This window comes from Peromyscus eremicus, chromosome 2 (genome assembly GCF_949786415.1).
Source record: "Peromyscus eremicus chromosome 2, PerEre_H2_v1, whole genome shotgun sequence".
Classification (NCBI taxonomy): Eukaryota; Metazoa; Chordata; class Mammalia; order Rodentia; family Cricetidae; genus Peromyscus; species Peromyscus eremicus.
Genome location: NC_081417.1, coordinates 101560468 through 101577161, shown reverse-complemented (window position 1 = coordinate 101577161; position 16694 = coordinate 101560468). Strand labels below are relative to the sequence as shown.

Genomic DNA, 16694 nt, shown 5'->3' with positions numbered 1-16694 from the left:
TCTATTCATGAATGTCGGGCCTAAGTGTTTCAACTGAAAAGTGAAATCCTGTTCTCTGTATGTGTCATGGTTCTTTATCATGGAAGCCAGTTCTTGTTTTGTGCAGAGATGTTTCTGTGTGTTAAATGTGATTCCAGATATTTTTTTTTCTAATAAGACCCATGCACATTTTCTTTCTCATTTGCAAAACTTTGATTCTGTAGGAAGTAATCCCTATCTTCAAAGGATCCCAGATTGTTAGTGCTGGGAGGGCTCCAGGGATGAAGCATCCTTAGCCAGCTTGATCATGACTTCCTTTATGATGCCCTTACCGGGGGCACCATTGTCTTGTCAGTTGGACAGGCTAAGTCAGCACATACTGTGTTAGTGGAGGGAGCAAACAAAATGTCGGCATTTCTGCTGCTTTACTCACTGGAAATGTCACGCAGAATATGTCATTTCTGATTCTGCCACGAGAAATAGTTGAGATACATAGGTTATAAAAGCTAGCCATCACTATTTTAGTGTCTTTGATGGTCAGCAAGGGCCATCTTTATCCAAGCAATACTGGCGCTTTTGTGACCCTGTTTACACTCCTTCACTGAGCTCCATCTACTGTAGGAAATAAAGTCTAAACACCTCCATGACCTGAGGCCTCCCTGTGTCTGGCCTCGGCCTGTTCTTTAAAGCATTCACTTCTTGTCCTTTCCTGTGTTCTGAAACATGTTCTTTTTCCTTTACCCAGATAACCCCTACTTTTATGCCTCACCATTCAGCACAGGCTTCACCTCCTTCAGGAAGAAGCCACTTTGAAGCCTCAAGCTCCCTTAGAACCATGTAATGGTCATTGCTGTTTTGAAGTCTTCCCTCAACAGGCGACATCTTCAAGATGGGGTTTTGTGTTCTGGTCATTTTGAGGACTAGTTCCAGCCGCCTGCTGGGCATGAAGATGCCCATTTCATTTTTACTTTTTCAGGATTGAAATGTAAAACTCTATCTGCTTTAATTTTTGTGCATAAAGTTAACAACAGTCAATGGTCCATGTAAAGACTTCACAGAGCTTAGGCAGGGTTTGGAGGTCTAAGGGGATGTCCAATTTCTTACATGTTAAGAAACCAGAAAAAGCTTCCTTCTTAGGACTTAGACGGTTTTCCTAAAGCTGATGGTTTCTTCATTTTAGAATGAATCATACATTCTTTCAGGCGACATGTCGAGACGGTACATTTAGTCACTTCCTTTTCTCTCTAACTTCACACAGTGTCATCTATGCATAAAGTCATTTTAGCCTCCTTACAAGGTTATTTTTATTTTTGTTGATATCAAAATGTTACTAGAACAATTCTGATCCCTGGGCTAGCATTCCTGGTGGAAAAGTAGCACAGGTATCCACTGGCCAAATGAGTTTTACTGGCCCAACATTTAAGAAGCATGCTCCTGTGTTGTAACCTACCCATCAGTAGAAGAAAGGGAAAGAGTGGATGATATACCTGGATACACCAGACAAGGCAATAGTAGTAAGAGTTAGTACTCCATCAACACCAGGACGTGACCCCCAAATCTGGACTTAATATCTGTGGATGCTGGTGAGCTTCAGTGTGCTTTTGCTTTAAAAGTTAGTGTGGACAGAGCCAAAAGGCAGCATATGGAAACTTTGGGGAACCAGTAGAAGATAAACCAATCTTTAGAGGACGTGTTGAAATAGCAGCCTTTAAAACAAGACCACGGGGCCTGTGATGCTTTGAAAACTCCATCAACTAAATGAAAACATGGCTACATGGCTGTCTTAAAAGGCAACACCTTATGCTCTGGGCATTTTAAGCGAATATAAAAGAAAACTTGAAATTGGAAATCATGTGCTATCAGTCTGTATGGGTCTTGTTAGTGCATAATAAAGTGTGCATTCTGGTCTACTTTTAAAGAGGGGACTCTGTGACCCCAACACTCCCCTTAAATAAGGATTCCCAGCTTCTTTTATTCTTGTTAGTTCTAAGAACAGTTCTAGTACTGAGCAAAGAGATTAAGGATACTGCCGGGGGTGGGGAGAGGGAGAGGAAGATAGAAGAGTCTCATTCCTGGAATTAGGAGCTCCCCCTCCACTGTTTATCTCCTCGGCACCACTCAGCTGTTCTCCGTTGCACAGAAATAAAAGTTTAGTTTAAGAAGTATGTTAGAACAAAGCTGTAGAAATTGCCTGGAATTTCCTTCATTTTCAGCCATCTGGCTTTCATTGCTGACTCTGTTCCCCTCCTCCACATACATTTACCAAATCTTTTCAACACACACTGGCCAAGCTATCAAATGCTTATAATTAATAACAGTCATACATTTTTTAAAAAAGTGGTGACTTCTGGCTTGCATTGCCTGCTCATGTCACTGCTATTATAAACCAGGGAGATAGTCACTTGTTTGTTAAGACTTAGCTGAAATATAATCAGATTTAACTCTTGAATTTAAAAATATCATGCTTTCATTTAAATTACAACTATTATTTCTCAGCAAAACTAAAAGATGACATTATATTTTTCTGAATGACTACTGTGATTCTGTTTTTGTTTTTCTTCACTATTAATTTTTGAGGCAGACTTGGGTGCTAAGGTACCTTAGGTGTGCCTGGAACTCATAACCCTCCTGATTCTACTTCTGTGTTCTGGGATTTGGGGTATGTGCTCTCATACCTGACGAAGATGTGCACGTGTGTGTGTGTGTGTGTGTGTGTGTGTGTGTGTGTGTGTGTGTCTAACAATAATAATTATAGAAGAAGAGGTTATGATTCCAGAGGAGGTGAGGGGACATGAGAAGAACTGAAGGGGGAAGGAAGGATAGAAATAACGCGATTATGGTGTATTCAGCTATTAAATTCTTAAATTATTTAAAAAAAACTCACACAGCATTTGTTGCTCAGAAAGTTCCATTTTTCACTTAGCATTGCTCATTATAAAGCTTTCACATCCCTAGGACACTCAAAAAGACTAGCAAGTAGATCTAAGGCTCTTTGGTCACTTTTGGCTAACTTTTTAAAGGCTATGGATGTTTTCAGATCTTCATTTTCATCTTTAAAATGGGATAACTTTTTAGAATGTTGGGTGTGGTGAGTCACAACTACCACCTCAGCTCCTGATTACTGGGGCAAGACTCACAATCTACTGGGTCTAGTTAGTGTTGTTTGAATGTACATGTGTTTGGAACTGAGCACTTAGGATTGGAGAACCTATCAGGAGGTTCATCCCTAGAGAACACTGATTCTCTTCTCCTTCAATAGCCATTGATTGCCCATAGTTCTTCATCCAGGGGTAGGGTCTTACGAATCTTTCTCCCCCACACAGTGGCATGTTGGCTGCTATGGCCAGGCTATATTCAGGCAACCATACTGTTCAGAGTTCATGACTACAGCATTGCTATCATGTCAAAGACACTATCCCACAGGAGCTATTTTGATCCTCTCATCCTTCTACCTTCTTCTCCTTGATATTCCCTTGAGTTTTAAGAATAAGTCTCTTCAGGAACGACTTACATAACTAGAACACCCAAAGAGAGCTTTTTTGTTTGTTTGTTTGTTTAATTGGGAACAGGAGACTGATTTCTTGACCCACAATGGGTCTTAGCTTCTTTTGAAAATCTTCCCTGAGCCAATCTCACCCACTGAGGACACACTGGGAAGGATGGTATAGCCACCAAGACTCAAATTACCTGGTGTTAAATATGCACAAAGGAGTCCCCTTCTCCATGACAGTAACTCCCTTCCTATCAGCTTTGAAGAAAGTTTTCATTGGTGGTCTACAAGAGAGACTGCATCCAATGCTTTATGGCCAATTTCAGGGGAGGTTGCAAAGGAATGAATACTTTTCCTCCACAGTCTGATCCCTGCCCTCCCAGAATCAAACTTTCCATGGCTATCACTAACTATCAAACGTCTTTGCCCCTGTCCCCTCCATCGGTGTTCATCTTGTATCCTTCCTTACTTTGAGTATCCTTTTCTGTGTACAAGTGATAACATAAATGCTATAATCCTATATATACATTTTATCTTGACAATTAAGGCCCTAAGTTTATGAGAAGGAGACTAAACTAACAGCGGCATTTTAAACATCTGGAAGACGGACGAGAGTCGATAGGATAGGAATAATGGTGAGGCCTTCCAGCTCTCATTCATAACATTCACCAAACCTTCCCAATTACAAACATGGTTTCCAGGTGAGCAATCACCTGTCACCTGTTGATTTCTAGATCACTGAGGTTGAGAGAGAAGGATCAAGACTTAAAGCTGAGAGCAAGGGCTTTAAAAAATCTAGCCCCTTCTATAGAAACTTTTTAAAAGTTATCTAAAGAAGGTAAACATTGTATACATGTACACATATGCACCCAGACATACACACAAAGCTAGAAAAGCCAGAGAGTCCTTCCAGCCTGGGAATGTACCTCTCCTGCTGGGAGTGACAAGGCCTGAAAGCTACATGTGGGAATGCTGGTGAAAGTCAGACATGTGCCTCTGATACCAACTCAGCTTCACACAGAGGAAACCAGGAGGACCAAGTGTGGCCTCAGAAGCTGCTCCAGAAAGACAGAGGCCTTTGTCACTCTGGATGCTATAGCATTAGTCCCAGTGTATGACAGACTGCTGGCTTCCTCCCCAGCAGTCATCAGAACTGACACTCACTCAGGAGTTGTCTCCTCACAGATACCAAAAGTAAAGACTTGAAGAATTTCTGTATGTTGTATAGAAATGCCATGGTTTTCTCTCCCACCCCAAAAACATGTGGAGTTCAGCAAAGGCCAAGAGAATAAAAGACTGTGCAGACAGTTTGTGCCCGTCATAAGACACATTAAAGAGAGAGAGAGAGAGAGAGAGAGAGAACTCAGAAGCCTGCTGAAGAATGGTGAACTAAAGATCTAAATAACCTCTGAATGGACTGAGGGTGGAAAGGGGAAGGGCACGTGGCTACATCTCTACCAAACATGTGTCTACATCTTATCCCACGGAGATCGGGAAGAGAGGATTGCTCTGAAGGTACTACCCCAAAATAGTCCACAGGAGAATCAATTAAAAAGGACCACAGGTAAAGCAACCTTGTCTGAATTACCCTTAGTTCTTTGAGAATGAGAAAGCATATTTGTCTTCTTCTTCTTCTTATTATTATTATTTTCTCATCAGAGAAAGAGTGGATTCAGTGGCTATACATGTCAGCAAGTACTGACTCCCTGGCTTTGCCTCAGCTCACCACACCACTGGAATGTGCTAAGAGGAGCAGGACATAAATGACAGCAATTAACAACACCCAGAAGAGCTGGTAGCTGGGTGACACTTTTGCCTGTGGAATAATGAATAATCACGGGATATTTATGCAAGGCACGGCAACCTCATGTTATCTTGTCCAAGAATTTCTTTTTGTGGTCGGGGAACAGACAGAACAGTCACCATATAGCCATACAGCTAGTTGGTGGGAGGTAGGATGAGACCCAGGCCTGTTGGCCTTCTGGCCAAAGTCCTTGCAAGGCTTCTTTTAATATGGGGGACTGTCACCAGGTAGAGGAGTTTGTATTCTTTGTAAAGCCATAGGGTCACACACCCGAACAGCCAGGAGATTTAGATAGAGGAGGGACTAGCTGAGGCAGAGACACATGCATATAGCAGTCATGCCATAAACTTGCTTGGGATTTCACAAACTGGATCTAGCTTCTCTCTGTCCAGCCCTCAACTCTGTTTTCCTGGCTATTGCTCTGATGGGTGCGATGCTGTTCCAGGCAAGTGGCTGACTGTTGCCTTGGAGGATGTGGCACTGGTGACACATGCTCACCTCTATATTTGAAGGTGAAAGCTCAGTCTTGCCATTCAGATCAATACGTGGAACAACTGTGGTGACCAGAAAGTCACCATGGGTCTGTGTCATGTGATTAGAGAAGGCCTGGATCTGTCTCTTCTAAGTCCCAACAAAAGGAAACTACCAGGGCTGGCAAGGAAGACGACAATCAGCACACAGGCTTTACCAGCAAACTACTGTTAGCACCTGAAAACAATATAATGACTCTTATATGATGTATTTTTCAGAGAAATGAGAAATATTCAGAAGCAGCATTCCTTTCATATCTAGGACATGACCTTATCCAGTAACATTCCTCAACGCAGCTGTAGATTTGCAAGTCTGGCTTTAGTTCCTCAAACACATCCCTTCCAAACCAGAATCATACAGGGGGTTTGCTCCAAAAAAAGTATCTAAAAGGCAAATTTCTCGAGACACCATAAAATTGTGTGGACCAAAGCAGTGATTGGATTGATTAGCGAAGACTCGAGGTTGGGCGATAATGAGACACAGGCAAGGCTGAACAATGAAATGCTCTAATTGATTTTCCGCATATGGAATGATACACACACACCCCAGTGCATGCTAGAATGAATCTGCATGCTGTGTGCACACAGATTTCACAGTGGGTCAGTTATACCACCCAGATGCTTCAGTACCCTATACTCTGTAATTTGAAAGCCAGTTTATTACTATGGTGTGAGGGCTTGGAATACAGGCTAAAAGATCATGAAGTCTGTAGTCAGTTCATTTTCACTTCAGGGGAAAGCAACAGAATGCTACATGCACATAACAGCCATGCCATAAATTTGCTTAGTGCGTAGAGCCTCTGGACTATATGACCATTGATTGGGCTAGAATTCTGGGGCCCTGCTTTCAATTAAATTTAAGTGGATTTGACTAGAAGTTTGAACTGACGCTAATTGCTTTTCAAAACATTGGGTAACAATAAGTGTTCCTGTGTTGCCCATAGAGAGATGCACCCAGCTCAGCATATGCTCATGGTTGGCAGTGGTGGCAACACATCCCTTACCTTGCTGGGCAGGGATCCAAATTGCAGGATTTCAGGAGCTGTGGGGGCCGCCGGCTGGTCACACAAAGGTTCTCATCAGCAAGTTCCCGGGTCTGTTTGTTCAGGCAGCTCACCACAGCCTCCTGGACACCTGTGTACAAATCACACTGTCAGGCCAGAGTGCAGAGTGGGTGTTTGTTGGGGGTGATGAGGTGTAGACAGGCAGCTGGTGGGAGGTCTCTGATGGGTAGGACTCTCACTGAACATTAGAAGCTACAGTGGAAGCACAGCACTGCCAGTCTTGTTAAGCATCACTTGATCTAGGGCTGGGAGAGCAGCTCAGTGGATGGCTGATTGCTTAGCACGAACAAGGCCCTGGGTTTGAACTCGGACAACACAATATTTTAAACATAATTCTTCCACATCATGAGCCTGCGACCTCTTTTGGTCTACCTCTTGAGGAGGGTAACTTTCTGAAGACACAGGTGGCTGAAATGCTTTAACAATGCTGCCAGGCAGGTCCAGCCACTCTGGAAATCAATGTTGAGAATGCTAACAAAGCTAAAAATAAATCTGCCCCGTGACCCAGCTGTACTACTTCTTAGCGTATACCAGAAGGACTTGACATCCTACTTCTTCACAGACACTTGCTTGCTCAGCCATGTTCATTGCTGCTCTATTTATAATACTAGGAAAGGGAAACAACCTAAGTGTCCTTAATCAATGAATGAATAATGAAAATACTGTAGTAACTATACAGTATAGAATACTATTCAGTTGTAAAGAAAATCATGAACTTTGCAGGTAAATGGATAAAACTAGAAAAAATAATATTGATGAGGTAAACTTGACCCAGAAACAAATATAACATGTTCTCTCTCATCTGTAGTTACTAGTTCTAAACCTCCAGATGTGTATTTATAATGTGGAGTAACTGTAGGAACCAGGAAAGTGAAAAGACATCACTGCCAGAGTAGGGGGATGGGGGAAAAATAGAAGGGGGAATAGCAGGGTTCAAGTTATTTAAAGAATCTGGAAAAAATGGGGGGTTTTAATTAGGAAGGGGGAGATTAATATAGAAAAAGGAAGAATGGGGGTAAAATAATAATAAAGATGTCTGAAAAAGTCATAAGGAATTGTTATTATCTACCTGAAAATTACATATAATACATATAAATGTGTATAAACATGTGTAGTTTAAATGAAAAATTCTCATCTGGGCTGACAATGCTTCTCTCAAGATCCATAGACTATCTATAAAAATCCAAACACCAGGCATAAAGAAACACCATTTTGAATTGTTGGTTAGGGTTGTTCAAGAGACTCCCCAAATACAGGCTACTGCTGTTGCACTTGGTTGCCTCTGAGAGGTTGAAGAAACGTGTAGTTTGGACACACGACTGAGATGACTAATTTGGTTCTGATCTAAAAGCCTCCTCCCTGAGGACTAGTTTTCATGGGAACAGAAGGTACCATGCAAGCTTCAAAGGGAAGGAAGGTACCAATGATCCTACTTAGTTATGATGTTCATGAACTAAAGGAATGACCAGCATAGCATGATAAGACACAGAGTCCAGTAATGGTACACATCCTGTGGTGGTAACCAAGAGCTCTCAGTAGACTTAAGGCCTGCTCAACATGAGTGCAATCATGCCTGGTACTGGAAAACCCAGTTAACTAGCCGGAGCTAGTGAAATCATGGATCTTGGTAGAGAGCCCATTATTACAACTTTATCAAAACACATAATTCCTAACTACATTCTAAGTATTTATCCTTCTATCCACAGATAGATATAGGCCTCACCCATTATCAAAGAAATGACTCCATGCAATAGTCAGAGATCATCACAGAAAAACACAAAGAATCAAAATGCAGATAACAAATGACTCTGTAGCGCCCAGCCCCAACTGAAACATCCATAACATATCTCTTGTACCTAAGGCTCAGGAATCATAGCAGGAAAGGGGATAAAAAGATTATAAAAGCCAGAGGAACAGTAAGTTTGCTGTGAGATATTGTCTCCTAGAAATATCAGAGAAACTACATCCATGAAGTCTTACCAACATGCCTAAACTTTACCTGAACAAGAATGGCATCAATAGACATTCTAATACGAAAGGAGGAAATCTGACAGGTCCTCAACCCTAGACAAAGAATTACAGGTAACTAAGGAATGACGAGAGCAAGAGGAAATAGTCTTCCCCAGGGAAGAGGCCCCAATGAACATTTACCAAATGATATTCAGCCCTGAAATAAAAAACATACAAATTACTCTATATGGACTGAGCAAGTTATATTTATATATTTAGGAATACACACACACACACACACACACACACACACACACACACACACACAATGTGTGTTAAAGAAATAAAGGGCATGAATTTGAGATAGAGCAAGGGAGGATACATGAAAAAGGTTGGAGGAAGGAAATGGAAGGGTAAATAATGTAATTATATTTTAATGTAAAAAAATACTTTAAAACTGCTACCAGGCTATATAGCCACGGTGGTAAAATGTGATACTTTAGTGCAGAAGGAGCAGAACAGAGGAACAGGGTAACCACTAACCAATCAACAAATAAAAAGAGAACCTTAGGGATCCAAGACACATTATATTTTAATGAAAGGGAGATTGCTGTGTTTAGAAGTGAGGTATGATGTCACATTTTAGTATCCAGCATTCTGTAGGCTGCTCTGTTCCTGACTGGCTTTGCCTTGGTTCTGTTTGATTTCTTCAGTGACCTAGGGCAAAGTGAAAGTTGAACCAACCCATAAGATGCATAGTGACTACAGTCATAGAAAACAACATCCCTAGAGACACCTGCACACCCTAGACAGTGCTAGTGTAGTGTTTTGAGCAGTGACTGACAAACTTGGTAGATAACTCTCATGGAGCACAGAAATACTTCAATGAGTCCATTGAGCGGACATTTTATTCTTTTACCAGAGTCATAACATCTAACATTTACACTGTCTATTATGGCCCAGGTACTGTAGCTCAGTACCTAGCATACATCACTATACTCTCTCTACAATTCTATGTGGCAAGCAGTATTTTAACCCCAGTGTTACAGAAATGGAAACTGAAGCTTAGAAGCACGAAAAGACTTGCCCGAGGTCATGTGGTTGCTGAATGGTGGAGCTGAGTGTGTCTGAGGTTCTAAGAACTCACTGACAGCATTAACATTTAAAAATACCGAGAGGCTGTCATATCTGCTTCCCTGGAGGTTTTCAGAAATAACCCAGACATTTGTCTGGAATCATTTCAGCAGTGTTCAGTTTAAGGGAAGTGGTGAGACAAGACATTCTTGCTAATTTGCTTTCAGCCATACACAGTTATGTATGCAAAGATACCCACATCTAAAGATATTGATCTATGCTTAGAACTTTGTATGCAGTTATGGCTCTCTTCTGTATTGCCAAATTATATCTAACAGAGTATAAATACCTACTGCTTGTTAGTTCTCTTCTAATCTACCCTTGGTTTCTCCAAGTCTTTGAAGCAAGAGAATGTCCCCAATGTTAGACTGACCTAGGTCATCAAATAAGGGCATCATTTAAAAAAAAATGACATCGTAAAACCAGAATACAAATTGATTTCCTTCCAAGACATTATTTTTGTCTTTAATAGATTGTAGTATTTGTCATGTGGCTGATATGGCAGTTTTAGCATTTTATTTCTCTCTGAGCTTTTATAGCTTCCAAATTTTCTTTAATTTGGGTTGGCCAGTTCAGGGTAGAGCATTTAAGATTTATGGATATTCAAATCATTCTATCATATTCTGTAATGCCAACTGTGGGCAGATCTCCAAGTCTGGAAATTCACGGTATGACGACATAACAAAACACATCACAAGATATTGTTGCTACCATCTGTGATTTCCCATGGGGATGGTGTAGGATTCTTAAAGCCATGATGACAAGCTACTACATGCAGCTTACTGTTATGGTTTTAATCTGAGAGATCCCCTGAAGGCTTGTGAACTGGGAGTTCAGTTGCCAGCTGAAGGGAAAAGGATTGAGTCCTGAAGCTGCTACCAATGCTGTTGAAATACTTTAAAAATGCCACCAAGCCATAGAGCCACCGATGCCAAAATGTGATAATTTAATGCAGAAGCAGTGCTGCCTGGCACAGTAACCAAGATCAAATAAATTATCTGATAGCTCACACCTATTGTCCCAGAACCCAGGAAGGTGAGGCAGGAGGATTGCTCCTAGTGTGAGGCCAGACTGCTACAGAGTAGGTTCACTGTGAGTTCTGGGCCAGGACAGGCAAGAGAGTGTGAGACTCTGTCTCAAAAAGTAACAATCAAAAATCCGAACAACATAATTTTCTATATTCAACGACTACCCTAGATAGTTTCATAGTATGATGGCCAGGTTTAGGGAGGAAAGTGAGTCACTGGGAGTGTGCCCTGGAAAAACACATCAGCCAAATGATCTCTGTTCTCCCCGAAGATGATCTGAATACATTTTCTCTTCCACATGGTCCCTCAGCCATGATCTTCCACCTAACCACAGGCATATGGCAGCGAAGGATGCTAACTATGGACTGGAATCCCCTCAACTGTGAGCCAAAGTAAACTTTTCTCATTGAAAATGTTTCTCTCAGGTATATGTCACAGTGACAAAATCAGCAACCACGCTACTGTCCTCTGCAGAATCTAGAGCTGTGTTATGCTAGAAGATGTTTTCTAGATCGCACTCACAATGGCTTTCACAGGAAGCGAAACAACTAGGAATGATTCTAACTTAACAGGCGAACAACCCCTGCAAAGTAAAGATCCTAAGACCCTGGAAAAAGAAATTGAAAAAGCAACTGGAAGAGCCAAAGACTGCACATACTCTGGGGTAAACAGATTTAATGTTGTAAAAGTGGCTGTATTAAGGTGGTTCACAGAGTCAATGCAATTTCCATCAAAATTCCAATGACATTGTCCACAGAAGTAGAAAAGACAATCTGAGGAGTCATGTTCAAGCATCAAAGGCCTTTATGACTACCACAGTCCTTAGTAGGAAGAACAACACTGAAGGTGTCCCAATACCCAACCTCAGATGATATACCAACACAGTCAGTTTTACACTTGTACAAAACCAGACCAGTACTCCTGAAGAATAGAACAGAGGACCCAGAAGTAAGCCCACAAGGTTATAGCAGCCTGACTTTTGACAAAGGTCTAAAAACCGCTCATTGGAGAAAAGACAGCCTCTTAAGAGGTGTTTGAAAAAAATAGATTTCCATGTGTAGAAGAATGAAGCCAGACCATATGTCTGCGTCTGCATGAAAAATCATTGAAAATAGATCAAAGACCTTAATGTAGGACTAGAAAGTTTACAGGTAAAATCCTTCAAGATAAAGGTATAAGCAAGAACTTCTGACGCTTTCCAACAGCACATGGGATAATCCCCAGAACTGCTAAGTGGTATTACATGAAACCAAGATGCTTCTGCACAGCAAAGGAAACACTCTTCAGAGTGAACAAACAGCCTATAGAAAGAAAAAAAAAATCCTTGAAAACTGTGTATCAGACATGAATTAATATTAAAGATAAACAAAGAATTATACAAGAAAAACTAAAATCCAGTCAACAAATGAGCCGGTGAACTCAATGGGTAGTTCTTGATAAAAGAAATATATGGCTGGAGAGATAGATAACTTAATGCTTAAAAGTGCTTGCCATGAAGGTATGATGTCAGATTAAGATCCCTAAAGCCATGTAAGAGATGGGAAGTGGAGATAGGAGAATTTCTGGAAGCTTGCAAGGCAGCTAGTTGGTATTACATGGTAAAGTGACAGGAAAAAGATAGAAGGCAAGAACCAACTCCCCAAGTCATCTTATGACCTCCACATGCATGCCACAGCACTTAAATGCATCAACTCATACATACAACACATAAGCACACACACATCCACATCCACACGCCATTCACACCAAAGGAGGAGGAGAAAGAGGAGGAAGAGGAGAAGGAGAAGAAGAAATACAAATAGCTAATAAATACCTGAAAAATGTTAAATATTCTTAGCCATTGGAAATACAAATTAGAACTGCTTTAAGACTCTATCTGACTCCAATCAGAATGATGCATCTAATCAAGAAAACAAATGGCAACAAATGTTGATGGGGATGTGGAAAAAGAGGAACCTTTATCCATGGCTGGTGGGAATGAAAACTTGTATATCCACTATGGAAAACAGCATGGAGGTTCCTCAAAACACTGAAAATGAAACATCATCTAGCTGTGCTACTGTGGGGTATATAACCAGAGGACTGTAATTAGGCATATCATAGAGATACCTGCATACCCATGTTTATAGCTGCCCTGTTCATAGGAGCTGGGAAGTGGAATCTGATTAGATATTAATCAACAGACAGCTATAGAAAATGTGTTGCATATACACAATGGAAATTTAGACAGTCATAAAGAAAAATGAAATCATTGCATTTGTGGGAAAATGGATGCAACTGGAAATCATTATGTTAAATGAAATAAGCTATTCTCTTAAAGACAGATTTCATGGATTTTCTCACGTATGTGGAGTCTGCACACACACATGTGTATGCATGTGTATCTACATATGTGTATTTATAGGTTACAAGCTAGGAAGGGGATTATGGAAGGGGAGGAATAACTTTTAAGAGGGATGATGAGAAGTAGAGTAATGGGTTACATGTGACAACAAAGCACAAAAGGGGGACTAGCTGAAGGAAGAAAGGGGTGGGGGGGGAAGAAAGAGGGGGAGAGAGAGTTAAGAGCAGAGGAGAATGACATGCATGAGGATGCCATGATGAAATCCAATACTTTGTATGCTAACCTGATAATAAATAAGACATTTTCTACTAACTTGTCTACTTGATAGCATTTTAAAGAGTCTAGAAAACATATTTGGGCTTTATTCAGGCTGTGGGAAGCCTTATGAAACTGGGTTGCTCTCCAGGAACTCTGAGGCAATAAGTGATCAGAGAGCTTGTCATTTGCCTTACTTGAAAGTACCCACTTGAGGTGTATGAGGGCTGGAACTTGTTTCTACTCAGAGAACTCTTTGTTTGTGGAACTTAAGCCATTCCAAGATGGCAAGGAGTGGAGTAGAAAAGGCAAGGTTTCTGCAGGACGTCAGTAATCTCCTCCCTTGGGTTTCTAAATCCCAAATATATACTTTTGCTGAGCATTAATCATAGCAGATCAAAAGCACCTACGGGTAGCCACAGGCTGAGATCAAGAAGCACTCCAGAGTTACTAAGTTTTAATCTAAGGTATTACAAAACAATGTGCTAGGCTCTGAATACTGTGTATTAAGTCTCTTTTGCCATGGGGTCAGTTGCCTGGGCGTTCTTAGGTGGAGGAACCCAAGACAGAAGTTCAGTCATACTTCAACAGTACGTGGGGCCAACCCTGTGATCAACATAGTTCATTTTTCTAGGATGAATCCATCGATGACTAATGGGCAGGGCAATCTCAACACAGAGGGAAACTGAGATTGAAAAGGGAGGGACAGGATGCCTGGAAGAAAGGATCATGGAGTGAGGTGCTGCCCTGAGATGGGGAATGTGGAAGGAATGGGAAGGACTCTGTGCTCCCTATATTTCTGGCATCAGGAGGAAGGCAAAAATGTAGAACTGTAACTTCCTAAGTTCATGCTCTTTGGAGAAGAAATAAGAGAATCCTGAATCCAAATATATAACCATATATATTATGTATGTTTGTGTTATGTGTGGGAGTATAGTGTATGTGTGCATGTGTGATATGCACACTTGTGTTTGCTAGTGCATATGCAGAGGCTACATGAGGTGGGTATTCTGCACCATTATTTGCCCCATTTCTCTGAGACAAGGTCTCTCACTGAACCTGTAGCTAGGCTGTCAATCAGTGAGCCCCAGCAATCCTGCTTTTTCCCTCCACAGTTCTGAGATTATAGGCATGCAGTTACCTGGCCCCACTCAGCTACCTATGTGCTAGTGGGATCTGAAGTCAGGTCCTCATGTGTGCATAGCTAGCACCATGCAAACTCCCTGAGTAAACTCACCGAACCGTCTCTCTAGTCCCCTGAAACCAATATTATAAACGCAACGGAGAACCTGTGTGTACGCACAGTATATTCTGACTCTGGGTTCTACTCTTCGGACAAGAGAAGAGGAAAGTGGGAAGCGAAGGTAGCCTTAGGTCCGAGACTTCACCCTAAATTCTGCTGAAGTCATGTTTTTCCTAAGCTGGACTCTAAAGTTGGTTTGACATCTAGGAAGTCAACACTACAGTGCTGCTTAGGTTCAGAACTGCTCTCCTGGACCACATCTGTCCATCCATACACAGGAAATCACAGGATGATAATGAGTGGGAGATGGTAGGATACCATTCCCAGGTCTGTAGACTTCCACCTTCAAGAAAGTGAGATTTTTCTGTGTTTGTATTTCCCAGAATAGTATGATTGTTGTGTGATATTGGTGACAGCTCGGTGAACCTCAGCCACCAACTACGGATTGAAAGTACTAACTAGTTCCTTCTGGTTACTACTTCTGCTAGAGGAAAGATTACCTATGTTCTACCAATTTCATCTTGAGATTATAGAAACAATAAAATTAGCCTGACTGGTTCTATAACTCCAATTGATTTAAAATCTATCTATTAATCTTGCATAATTTTAGATTTGTTTCAGCAAGAATGATTAAAAATATATATAATCTTGTGGGTTTTATTTTGGTGAAAGATCAAAGCCAATAATACAATGAAATGTCACTGCCAAACAGTGACTTGAAAATATACATGCCCCATATGTGATTTGTTAGTTCATATGGGCATCATATGGACCACATAATCCAAGCATACTTTTACCACATCGGAATTTCCAACTCTAACATTTTAGGTGCAAATATATTACCTTGGCACATTGTGCTCAGTTGTTGACAGTTAAAGGCCTAAGAAATTTTAGTAACTTGCTCCTCTCTTGGGTATAAATGAAGAACAATTTATGTCATACAAAATATTTTAGTTCCTATAGGTAGAGATCAATTGTATATCAAATATCCAAATCTTATTTCTCAGTCAGCTTCTGCTGAAAATTCTTAAAATTAATATGTTGCATATATACCCTCAAAATTCAATTTTAAACTCCCAGTCTGTCAGTAGAAGAGTTAGATTCTTAAAGGTATCACATTATTTATATATCCCATTACTGCATCTATTTTTCCACCATCTCATACAATTCCAGGCTTGACTTGTAACTGACAATCATAATGGAGAAGCCATGGTGTGTTTCAAAGCACATTTGTTTTTGAGTACATATAATGAACATTCAGTTTAGGTGATCTTGGAAATCTGGGATAAAAACACAACCATTTGAATTCTGAGTCATTCATTATATTTAACAAGAGCAATTGGGTATGGCAGTGCATGCTTGCGATACCAGCACTCAGGAGGCTGAGGTTGAGGATTCCACAAGTTCAGGGCCAGCCTGGGTAAAACAGTGATAGCCTGTCTCAAAAACAAAACAAAAAACAAAAGAAGCAACAGCAGCCACCGGCTACATCCAGCTTTTCCCCTGACCTCTTGGGTCCTATAGGGGTTCAGAGAGCAGCAAAGTTGATTTAACACGTCTCTCCCATGAGGCATGAACGAAAGGACATCCTCAGGGTGAGAGAACCACACCATGTGAATACAGTGCATTAGCTGAGTTCCAAGAAACTGTCTCCTGGAGCCATTTGGAAGAACTTCGATTTTAAAATACCAGGGCTCTCCATTAAAACACTCCAGCAATTCCAGGGTTTGAAACGGGAAGATGTGCAAACAAACAAGAACCTTGAGGTCAGAACTATTAAATGTTTAAAAAGAACTGCTAGAGAAAAGTACATTCTTCTCTGGTAGTATTCACTCCCTTTCAACTCCATGTGAATGGACAATGTGGGCACATT

General features: G+C 41.0%; 1 protein-coding gene across 1 annotated transcript in view; it reads right to left on the bottom strand.

Moving 5' to 3' along the window:
- Positions 1–16694, bottom strand: part of Adamtsl1 (ADAMTS like 1) — a 359842-nt gene that overhangs the window by 139564 nt on the left and 203584 nt on the right. Inside the window, exon 16 of the mRNA XM_059255823.1 lies at positions 6808–6937. Coding sequence (XP_059111806.1) covers positions 6808–6937 — 130 coding nt within the window. The remainder of the gene's footprint in view (positions 1–6807; positions 6938–16694) is intronic.